General features: G+C 44.3%; 1 protein-coding gene and 1 pseudogene across 2 annotated transcripts in view; both read left to right on the top strand.

Moving 5' to 3' along the window:
- The window catches only part of CA5B (carbonic anhydrase 5B), a 57,007-nt gene that overhangs the window by 34,057 nt on the left and 10,738 nt on the right, over positions 1 to 12,212 (top strand). For both annotated transcript variants that reach the window (XM_047714942.1, XM_047714943.1), the window contains one exon: positions 3,228 to 3,425. In XM_047714942.1, the coding sequence (XP_047570898.1) occupies positions 3,228 to 3,425 (198 nt within the window). The remainder of the gene's footprint in view (positions 1 to 3,227; positions 3,426 to 12,212) is intronic.
- Positions 8,570 to 12,209, top strand: LOC125091376 (serine/arginine-rich splicing factor 11-like; annotated as a pseudogene).

Here is a 12,212-nt window from a genome sequence, read left to right as displayed (position 1 = left end):
TTTATGAAACGGAAAGTTGTCGTTCTTCTCTATAGCAAGTTCTTAATCTTCACCAGTTCTTTTACACTAAGGGAAAATACCAAAAACATCGGGTTCAGACCTCTCTAGAGATGGGAGTAGTGCATTATATGAGAGAAGAAAAAGAGAATACTCTTTTGTGTTTGCCTGTAGCTTTTAATTCTAGACCAAGATTTCGCAAGTTTGGTATTATCGGTATTTGCGGTCAGACAGTTCTTTCTTGTTGTAGTTTTTCCGGCGAGATAAACACGACACCAGGCAAAGTGGGTGCAAGGCAAGATTTATTAAAGGCACTGTCTGGCGAAGTTTCAGGGCTCAGGAGAAGGGGAGCCGGGAAAGTTGCGCCGGGAGGAGGTGGGCACCCTCGGGCGAGGTTCTGCGACTCTGGAAAGCAGAGTGGCGGAAGTCGCGCCCAAGGCAGGGAGAAGGGGGCTTTTAAGGGGTCTCCAGGGGAGTTCAGGGGTCTTTTGGCAAGTTTCCCTTATTTGGGTATTTCGCCTGCTCGTCGGGGTCCCATTGGTCCACTGGAGCACGGGGCGGGGGTCTCAGATTCCCGCTTGTCAGGGTCCCATTGGTCCACGGGAGCCCGGGGCGAGGCGGGGGGCGGGGGGGGGGTGGTGGTTCAGATTCCTGCTTGGGTCTTTGTTCTCCTGTCCGAGCTCAGGTGTTGTGGCGGGAACTTTCGCCATCTTAAGTAGCCCTTTCTTTCTGCCAGCCCAACACTTGTGGGTGCCTGTCCTGTGAATTGTGGGATGTTTAGCTGCATCCCTGGCTTCTACCCTCTAGGTGTCAGTAGCACCCAATTCCAGTTGTGACCAAAAAAAAAAAAAAAGTCTCCGGATGTTCCTAAAGGTCCCCTGGGAGCAGAATTGTTCCCTCCATGGAGAATCACAATTGTGGCAACTTTCTGAAGAGCTTTGTCTATTCTGTCTGGGCACTATTTCCAGAAATGACAAGGCTAAGATCTTGAATTTCCAGTTTCTTGGATTTGGGGTAGCTACCTCAAGGAGATGCCTTCTCTGTAGGAGTAAACCAGTGGTAAGTTTCTGTTTTTTAATTTTTTTTTATGAAAAGTGGAGGCTCAGGTCTCCTCGGTGGCTCAGTCAGTTAAGCATCTACCTTTGGCCCAGGTGATGATCTCGGGGTCCTGGGATCAAGTCCCACATCCATCGGGCTCCCTGCTCTGCCAGGAGCCTGCTTGTCCCTTTCCCTCTGCCCCTCACACCCACTTGTGTTCTCTCTCTCTCAATTAAATAAATACAAACTTTAAAAAAAAGAAGGACAGTGGAGTGTCAGGGACCCCACCAGACACATGGGAGATCGACTGAGTCACAGCTGCCTCATCACTTACAAATCCTTAGACTCTTCGTGGTGGGGTGAGGCCCAGAGGGTCATTGGTAACGATTTATCTCAATTCATAAATCTTTCACTTTCCCAGTTGCTCTGGTTCTACCCATCTGGGGTACTTCTAAGGGGCAGAGGATGGAGCACCCCGAGTCATGCATGTCGTTCCATCCATCTTGCATGATGTCTCAGCAGCTGTCGGTGTTACCAGAAGTCCTGATTTCTCAGAGACTTACGAGGAACACCCGGTGCTTGATTCTTCGTGGGAAATCAGTGTCAGTGGTGGGTGGCGTCTGTGTGGGACAGATTGTGCACGCACACCTAAATCTGTAATGGAGTGGGAGCGCTCCTTGTCAGTTGCAAACTCAACAGGAAGAAATTGATTTTGCACGTGGATACTCCTTCTGCTGCACCTTTACTATTTCAGCACGAGGAGGGAGCACTTCCCTTCTGCCCCAGCCAGAGCCCGGCCAGTGAGACACAGTTACAACCTGGGCAGTGAGAAACCACTACAGTTCCAGCTCCCAGGTTACTCTGTGGACTTTGTGTTCCTAAAAGCCTTCTCGGCTTCCTCCTTTCCTCTGTAAAAGAGCATTCCTCTCCTTCGTTCTCTGCACTTGTCTATGGTTTTGCTATAGCTTGCTTGTCCCAGATTGTAATTCTCTGCTTTTCCCCTTCCCCGCCAAAGCCCCATTTTTTTTTTAACTGGTGAAATGACTGGGAGTGTTATTCGTAAGGTTAGCCTATCTCCAACTAAGAAGTAGTGACTCCTTTTCCTCCCCAAATTCATCGGTACCTTCCTTCATTTTTCCAAAACCCTAGAGTGTTCCCCTCACCTCAGTTGGAAGCCTGTAATATTGCATTGTATAAATAATCCAGAAATCTTCAAAACTGTGAGCTAAATTACAGACTTTATTTCTACTAGACAAGAAATTAAAAACTTATGTTTTTATAAAAACTTTTATGAAAAGCTTTTTCATAAAAGGTTAGGTCTGGAGCCGACAACCAAGAAAGAGTTCTTGAAGGTCTTTGGTGGAAAAGGGTGGTTTTATTAAAAGTACTGGGACAGGACCTGGACAGGAAGAGCTGCTGCCCCAGGGTTGCCAGGGGTGGCTGGTTATATACTTGGGAGTTGAGGGAGGTAAGGGAAAGGGAGGTTTTCAAAAGAACTTTCTTATGCTAAAGGCTCACAGGATACTGGAGGCCTTGCCATTGTCAAGTTCAGGTTGTTTTTCCCTGTAGCAAGGCATTAACATCAAGACAGTTGGGAGCTTCCTGGAAGAATGGCCCACATGTCCCACCCAGGAGTGGGGGGTGGGGGTTGCAGGGTGTCCTCTGTGCTTTGTCCTTAGCTAGCCTTCTGTTCCCTCATCACTCTGGTGAACACTTGCTTTCCAAAACTTCTCCCTCCTCTCTCCCTCTGGCCTTTGTTGGAAAGAAAGTTTCATTGGAAAGTTTCAGTTGAAAGTTTGATTAATTTGTATTTGTATGTGAACCTGGTCTGGTGGTTGGGGCTCAGAAAATGATCAATAAGGAAAAGAAACGCATTGGGTAACAGCCTCCTTCCACGTGGTGCTGGTCTGCCCGCGTCTTCCTGTCCTCAGGAGACCGGGCACCATTTAGTTTAGGTGAGAGGAGAGGATGGACTGAGCGCTCCTGGCTGGCAGAGCAGCAGGCTGGTGGCTCCAGTGCCAGGCGCTCTCTGAGCGGCCTCTGTCCCGCTTCCGTCTGGCCCCTGAGCCCCTGAGTGGCTCGTCCCTGAGACTTGGATTGCATCCCCTCGGCACACCACAGCCCTGAACTAGCCTGGTGTGTGATCCCAGAGAGCGCATGTCCTGACGATGGCCCCCTGTGCTTTCTCCTAGTGCACCCGCTGTGGGAGACCGTGGACCTGGTCCCGGGGGGCGAGCGCCAGTCGCCCATCAACATCCGCTGGAGGGACAGCGTCTATGATCCTGGCTTAAAACCGCTCACCATCTCTTACGACCCGACCACCTGCCTCCACGTCTGGAATAACGGGTACTCTTTCCTGGTGGAATTTGAAGATTCTACAGATAAGTCAGGTGAGAGCCCGACCTGTGGTCTTGTCTGGAGTTAAAGGGACAGCCACACAGGCCACACCACGCTGCTTCCTCTTTGAGCAGTGGCGTGGGACTCAACTGCACTGAGCTTTTTGAACATATGAAAAAAAATCCCGTCTAGTTTTTCTGAACATTTTCTTCTGTAGTATAGATAATATTTATTAATAAGTGTGTATATCTCTCTGTATAGAAAGGAGATAGGTTTTGAAATAAAAGCTTTGCCTGAAGTTTATTTTGTGTGCTTTGAACATGTACTAATTTTCTCTGCTTGGTGACTTCACAAGACTCTTTTACATTAAGTAGTATTACAATTTAGATTTAACTGAGCAGACTGCAATACCTTTGAAATGGGACAAAAAGAATATTCATGTGTGTATGAGGCTATAGTCTTAGCAACCAGTTCTACATAGAAAAATGGAAAGTCATGTTAATTTTGTTGATTAAACAATGTTACCTAGTTTAACAGAAACACAATTTAAAAGAGATTTTCAGATCCAAATGTTATATTGCTTTTGAATCTTCTCTGGTTTTCAGTCTACCCAGATATAAACTAATGTGAATGATTTCAAAGTTGACCTGAAACCTTTAGTGTCTGTTGAACACAGAATGTGATTAATTCTATGTAGGTTTCTTTTCTCCATTTCTTCTTTTTTCCAACCAAATTTGATGGTATCAAGTAATCTTAGTCTGAAATAATTAATAGTTGAAACTGTGTATCTTTAAAGAGTGGCTATCAGCCAGGGGCAGTTTTGCCCCCTCTCACTCCCCCGGGGCTTGGGACACTTGGCAACAAGTGTAGGCATTTTCAGTTGTCACACTTGCGGAGTGGGGGAAGGGCGGTGTGATTGACATCTTGTGGGTCAAGAGGAGAAAAACTGGTGAGGTAGAACTACAGTACATGGGACAGCAATCGGAAAGACTTATCCAGCCTCAAATATGAATAGAGCCAAGACTGAGAAACCCTTTAGGCAATTAGTTTTCTCCGATGAATATGAGGAGATGGGTCCGTGAAAGTGTGAATGAATGAAGTAAAAAGTGTGACCTAAAGCATAAATAGAAGTGTTCCCTTCTGTATCTACCCTGGCTCTAGGTTTCTCAGCTGTATCTTGGTTCTCTTTGCATTCTCCTAGTGATGCTCTGATACTTAGACAGGGCCCTCTGGCCCAGCTGCAAACTGACTGCTCCTCCCCTGGGAATTCTCTCTCTCTAGTTCTCTTCCCTTTGACCTGCTTCTCTGTGGTGATCCAGGAAGTGCTCAGGTCTGTCTTTAAGAGCTTAGGTGTCTCTATGTTCCCCATTTTCTTCTTTCTCCCGGGGTTATGACATGGCCCCCAACCTTGGCCATCTTACTTCTATTTCACAAACCAAGAAGAAAGTAATTACTCCTTTTCAGCCCAGATTCTTTAGTATCTTTCCTTATTTTTTCCAAAACCCTGTAGTGTACCCCCAATCTCAATTGGAAGCCTGTAATATTACATTGTATATAAGGATTCCAGAAATCTTCAAAATAGCAACGTACATTCCTATGTTCCAGATGACTGTCTTGTACGATGATGAGCTTTACTTGTCTCTGTCGAGTTCTACCATTACTCCTGCCAGCTAGCCTAGTGGGGAGACCCAGTCTGTAAATAACACCTCTCTTTCGTGTACTCTGGATGTGTAGTGATCCTCTCAAGTCTCAATCCTGTCTAGGTCCCTGGCAACTTTCTTTTCTTCTGAAGATCCTGAATGTTGGTTAGCCTTCTAATGACCTTGCGGGTCCAGAGACTGTGTATTTCCAATCTATGATTTCTTCACTGAGTTGGAAATTGTGGGAAGTTGTTCAGTTGGTTTCTTAACCAAGTGAATTAATCTCCAGATGGTTCCAGGCAGATAGCCTTCTGTTTTATTTTTTTAATATATTCAAGAATTCTTATCCACCTGTTTGCTTGGGCGTCTCAGATGGAAAACAAATGACCTGCATTTTCCTCATAATAGCTCATTAGAGATCTCCCAAGACAACTAAATCATTCCTTGTCGCTACCCTCCCTAGGTGTGTCAGAGTGTCACACTGTTTTTACAAAACATACTAGAAAAACTGTAGAGAGGTTGCTAATTTTCCATTTGTTTTGTTTGGAGGGACCAAAATAGGTAACCTCTTTTTGTTTTGCTTTAATAATCATTTTCTTTAAGATACCATTAATCTTCGATAAGTACCTAACTTTCTGTCTTTCTTTTTCCACATTTCAGTGGCTGCCTCCTATTTCCTGCTTATTCTCCATTGCTAATTTCTCCATGCTGTTGCAAAATAATTCATAGCATTCAAAGAGGAAGAAAGAGTGAAGGAACACAAAACACAAAAAGTAAAAGAGAGCAAAGACTTCATAGAAATGAAGACAGGAAAGAACCAATTCTAATTGTAGAAAGGAAAGGAGCTAATAAATATCAGTGTCTATAAATTAAAAAAAACAACAACTAGGCACCGCTGCTGCCGTGCGCTTTACGAAGAATTCAGGATAAGGTGTGCAAGGAAAGGGTTTGGGGAAGGTACATGACAAAAAGAAAACATATCAAACTTTATGGGATCCAGCAAAAGCAGTGCTTAGAGGGAAAATAGATGTGAAAATGCCCATACTGGAGAAGAAGAAATTGCTCAAATCAATAACCTAGCTTTCCACCTTAAGGAGCTAGAAGGAGAAGAGCAAAGTAAAGAAAGCAGACACAAAGAAGGGCATAATAAAGGACAGAGCAGAATTCAATGAAGTCAAAAGTTGGTTCTCCAGAAAGATCAACAAAGCTGATAAACTCTTAGATAGGTGCACCAAGAAAACAAATAAGAGAAGATTTAAATTAGTAAAATCAGGAATGAAAGAGGGACATCACCACCGACCCTACAGAAATTAGGATTATAAGAGAAGGTATGTGAGCATCTCATACCACCGCCCTTTGCTGGGTATTGTTTTATTGTTTGTCTCCCCTGAATAGAACACAGTCAGTGATTTTAATGAGGGCATGTGAAGGATATAAAATATTGTGGGGAAGGTCCCTAAATTATGCTTGGGCCCATGAATGATCTCTAATTTCACCTCCTCTGAAAGTATTCTCATTGGCTATGTCACCAGGCCTCAATGAGAGGAAGAGATGAGTCCTATTGTTCTCCTAAGGGTGCTTCCTGCCCCATCTTACATCCCTTTACACTTTTTTGGGGCATCACTAGTAAACCCAGGAAGAATTTCTTGCTTCCACAGACATTTGAACTTCTCCTTCTGAATTTTGGTCCTGCATTTCCTTTTTCAGAGAAACGATGTAGTGATGTTTAGCACATTCACAGGGTGGTGGAACTATTAGGACAGTCCAGTTTTAGAACATTTCCATCACCCCCAGTTTTGTGGCCATTTCCTTGCGTTTTGTTTGATTTATATGGGTCCTGTGTATCACCTTTCCCTTCATCATCCCTTCTTCTGCTAGCTCCTTCACCTCCATGTTAAAAGCAAAGGAAGGGAGTGAACATTGCATAGCTTGCTCACCATAGACCCAACACTAGGCTGGGTGTTTTATATTTGTTACCTAATTTTTTTTTTAAAGATTTTATTTATTTATTTGACAGAGAGAGATCACAAGTAGACGGAGAGGCAGGCAGAGAGAGAGAGAGGGAAGCAGGCTCCCTGCTGAGCAGAGAGCCCGATGTGGGACTCGATCCCAGGACCCTGAGATCATGACCTGAGCCGAAGGCAGCGGCTTAACCCACTGAGCCACCCAGGCGCCCCCTGTTACCTAATTTTTTATAAGTTCACTTGTTTCTCACCTTAGAAAACTGAAACAACAAAATGTCAGCAACCTCAAATAAATAAGTACATCTTTGTTGGCTGTGTCTTATGACTACTCTGCTTCCTAATTTCCTATCTTCTCTCTTCCTCCTCTGCCTGTTTCTTGCTGACTGTACTTGCTCCTCTCATCCACACTTCTGCTGCCCCCACCCCACCCTTTTCCTCGCTCTTGCTGAAGATACCAGTGGTGTTTCAATCAACAAACCCAACCGACACTTTGTAGTCCCTGGTTTCATTGAGGATCTTCTAAGTGCCAGGCACTGTGCCACGTGCTCAGAAGAGAAAGAGGAAGAAGGGATGGTCGCTGCCTTTAAGAAGTTTACAGCGTGTGGGGGCACAGAGCCTTGAAGAGATGCTAACACAGAGCGCTAAGTGCCATGAGGGAAGTGTTCACATGGGCTCCGGAGGAGGAAGGCTTCCGGGCAGGGGTGACACCTGGGCGGTTCACGAGGAGGTGGAGGTTCGAGGCGGAGCAATGCTTGTATTAGCATGTATAGTGCAAGAAGGAAGAAAACAAGCACATCCTGAGGTGGGCAGGAGCTGAGACACGGAAAGTTCTGTGAACTGTTCCCAGAGATGGGGAATCAGGATGCAACGTACCTGGGAACTCTTGCTCTGGGTCTCGCGCTCGACCGTGATTGAGGTGTCAGCTGTGTTGGCGTTTCATCTCAAGACTCGTCTGGCAGAGGATCCTCTTCCAAATTCACTCAAGTGGCCGTTGGCAGGATTCAGTTTCTCTCAGGGCCTCAGTTCTTCGCTGGCTGTTCGCCAGAGGCCACTCCCTTTTCCTTGCCAAGTGGGTGTCTCACAGCATGGCAGCTGGCTTCGTCAGAGCGAACAAGTAAGAAGAGCCGGAGAGGGCAAGCGAGATGGCAACCCGCACCTTTTTGTAACCTAATCTCAAAAGTGACATCCTTATCACTTTTGCCCTTAGAAGCAAGTTACAAGGTCTAGCTCATACTAAGGGGAGGATATCACACAAGGGTGTGAATAGCAAGAGATAGGGGGCATTGGGAGTCATCTTAGAAACTCCCAGGCCACATGGCTAATGACACAAAGCCCATAAATGCAAACTGAGGTCCTTTTCCTGTAAAGTACATGCTCTTAGCCACATCATACAGGAGAGTATCTCCTCACTTCTCCCTGTGTACAGGTTATAAAGGTACAGTACTCAGCACATGTAGAGACTTTTTTTTTTTTTTTTTTAAGATTTTACTTATTTATTAGAGAGAGAGAGCAGGCGCATGCACACGTGTACAAGTTGGGGGAGAGGCAGAGGGAGAGGGAAAAGCAGGCTTCCTCCTGAGCAGCCCCCGACATGGGGCTCAATCCCAGCATCCCGGGATCATGACCAGAGCCAAAGGCAGACGTTTAACCGACTGAGCCAGCCAGGCACCCCCATATGTAGAGACTTAATGATTTTTCTAGCTAGAAGTGCCCGAGTCAGATGCCTAGGAATCTAACTCCCCTCCCAGAGATCACAAACGTAGAGGTACCTGCAGTGCCACAGAGGTGATGAGCGTGAGCCAGGCTGGGAGAGTCTGGAAGAATCAGCAGCAGCGGCAACTGTGAAGAACTGGCAGGACCGTCTAAAATCAGTGGCTCTTCCTCCCACCCAACCTGTTGTTGCCTGGCGGGAGCGTGTGCCCAGCATGGGTGGGGCATCTCTTTGTCTAATGGCAAATGTGGATTTTTATATGAAATTGTATAGCTTTCAATGTTGGCAATGAACTTCAAAATGTATTTCGTATTGTGTGGGGGAATCAAAACACACCTGAAGACCAGTTCTGCCCCCCTTCCCCCTGCAGCCACGCATTGTGCTCACATCTCCTCTCTGCCTTGCTCATTATCTTGGGAGGAGACACACAGTCAGTGTCCAGGGTATGTGGCCAGTGTTTTTCTGCGGATAGGAGAGAAGGCCTTCCTCTCTCACCTTGCTCACTTCACTTGGGACAAGAACTTCAGTTTCTTTGAACAGATTAGATTGACTATCTGCCAAAATCAAGCTCACAGTATAGAGCTGGCATAGAAAAACAAGTTTTTGGAAGATGATTTTACTTTTATTTCAGCATGCTCTAGTACCGTCCTCCTAGTCATTTAGTGAATCAGGTGGTATGATTCTCTGCACCTCCCCTGTCCCTCAAAGAAAAGTTCTCATTGGTGTCTTTGCTCACCTCTTTCAAAAACTTTTTTTAAAGAAGAAATTATGTGAAATATTTTCAAAAGGCAGTAAGATACATAGCCAACCACTGCATGACATAGCCAATGTGTTTGGTCCTTGGGGTTGCTGTAGTCGTACATAAAATTCAACTAGTGATGCAAGAAATGCTAAAGATCGCTAAGTTAGATGAGATGGGTGGGTTTTGTGCTGTTGTATTGGTTTAACCATGGACAGACATCACCAGGGTTGGATTAAATGGAGGAAAAGAGGAACTAATTAATATGTGTTAGCAAATTCAAGGGAAAAAAATACCAGCACGACCCAAAGTCTGAGGAAGGGTGATTTTAAAATCTCGTTTTATCTGAATATTTTTCTTCCAAAATTGAAAAACAAGGGGCACCTGGCTGGCTCAGTCAGCAGAGCATGTGACTCTTGATCTCAGGGTTGTGAGTTCAAGCCCCACGATGAGTGTAGTTTACTTAAGAAAAAAAAAGTATCAGTGCATAAAAAAAGAAAGAGAGCATCTTTTGTCCCCCCATTTCCATTTTATGAAACTGGATTGGATAAATATGCTAAGAGAAATTTACATTTTATTGCACATTTAAAAAGCAGTCATGGGTAACTCAAGGTCAAGATCATATTCTGAGAAGAGGAGGGCTCCCATATCTTCTAGGCAGAGGCAATCAAGAAGCAGTTCAAGAAGAAGATCACATTCTAGGTCAAGGAGTAGGCAGTGATCCAGAAGTCCAAGACAGAGAAGATTTCATTCCAGAAAGAGAGAGGTAGAAGGCCAAGGAGCACATCAAAAACCAGGGCCAAAACGAAAGAAGATAAAAGGAACGTTCCAAAATACCACCAAAAAGTTACATAGCACAGACATTCCAGAAGCACAAGCAGAAAGGGACAAGGACGAAGTAGGAGTGGCATAAGATCTCCTAAAAAGAGAAAATTGTCTCGCTCACCATCCCCTAGGAGACAAAGAAAGGAGAAGAAGGATAAAAGCAAAGAAAAAAGCAGAAATGAAAGAGAATAATCAACAAGCAAGAAGAAAAGGAAAGAGGGAAATGGATCATCGGGAAGGACAATCAGAGAGTGACATAGATGTGAAAGTTACACAGGATTACGATGAAGAGGAACAAGGGGAGGACAGCGAGAAAGAGAAACAAGAGGAGAAACCATGGGAACCAAGCTCCCCTAAAACAAAGGGAACTGGTGACTCAGTAAGAGAATCAAAGTCAATGGAGATGAGCATTGTGAAGAAGACATGGAGGTGAGTGGCTGCACGTGGCCTCCATGGGGAGCCTCCCGCATACACACAGCAGCGCGGTGCCTTTGTGTGACTGCTTAATGCTCTATTTGTTCTTCTCAAACCCACATGGGTACAGCTCCGGGTTACAGATGGTTCCATAGCTCCTGATATTGATATTAGTTATTTACAGCCCAAAACTTGTGGAAAGCCATAAAGGAGTAGATAGTTCTTGGCATGGTGAGATCTGATTGGGTAACCAAGCAGCCGGACTGTTCTGCTGCCGCTTCATAACAAACGTGAAAAGTGGCTTGCATCCAGAGCCGGCATGGACTGTTTCTGTTGTGTGCTCTCCTTTATTAAGTACGTGCACTTATAGTATTTCTAGAATTTGATTCATTGCAATAAAAGAGCCATACAGGGAATGCACTGATTGCATGTTAATTGTGGCAGGAATATCCTAATTGTCATTAAAATCCTCCAACGTGATGGATCTACTTGTGGTCTTGTTTGCTGACATGACAAATTAGACTTCTTACAGTTACATCTGAAAATGAACATTTGAAATTGATAGTCCTTTAAGCCTTGTGCCTAAATTTTTGTAGCTTTTGTTTAACTTAGAAAGATTATCTGTGCACTCACTCTTTCTGATGGCTGACGAGGCTTTAATTACAGAAACAAGATCTCAAATGAAACTCGTTGGTGGTGAATAAGTAGCACATTTTGAAGTAGAGTCGTATACTTTTTCATCAAGGTGTTTGGGAATTTTTTTCCTGAAATCATTTTTCCTACCTCTACGTCAGAGAAAGCTATCTGCCTCTCCTGAGTCCATCTGTGAAAGAAAGTGATCTCTTGTCCTGATTTTCAGTTTTCCACTCTTTTATTAATTTGCTTTCATCTCAGTGTTGGACAAAGGCGGTAGTACATTTTAAATGGACCGCCACATCTTTTAAAATATAACAGATCTACTTCATAATGTACTTTTTATTTGACCTCAAGTATAAAACCAAAACATTTGTGTTACTTTTACCGCAATAGCAGTCTAATGCACATAGTAATCCCTTGTGAAATGCAACATAGTTAGGCAACTAAAAACTTCTCACAGGAGTTTCAAGCTTCACGTTTGTGCAGTGAAAACTAAGGTTTTCACTGTCTACAGTCTGTCCCATGTTGGTTTCTAAGTTTCTAAGATTGTTTTACAAGACTTTGATAATAAAACCCTTAAACTTATTTCATGTTCCTGTAAAAAAAAAGAAAAAAAAGAAAAAAAAAGTGGGCACAGTAAATATAGAATATAAAAATAAGTCAAAAATTGGCCTTTAACAGTTGTAGGTAGCTTGGAGTGTTGTTAAATCTCAGTGTCTTTCAGAGCACAGGTCACGCCCTTATACCTGAATTGACTGCGTGGGAGTCAAGTTTCTATGCACTTGTGTCTAATTTTTGAGTGGGCTCCACTTACGACAGTTCATGTAAAAGGTCCACCCACAGCTCTGGCCTTTCCCCCTCGTTCTTCCATGGTGCGAAAAACTGTCCCCTGAATTGTCGGATGTGCCATT

Source organism: Lutra lutra, chromosome X, assembly GCF_902655055.1.
Source record: "Lutra lutra chromosome X, mLutLut1.2, whole genome shotgun sequence".
NCBI lineage: Eukaryota > Metazoa > Chordata > Mammalia > Carnivora > Mustelidae > Lutra > Lutra lutra.
This window is presented reverse-complemented; position numbering and strand designations above follow the sequence as displayed.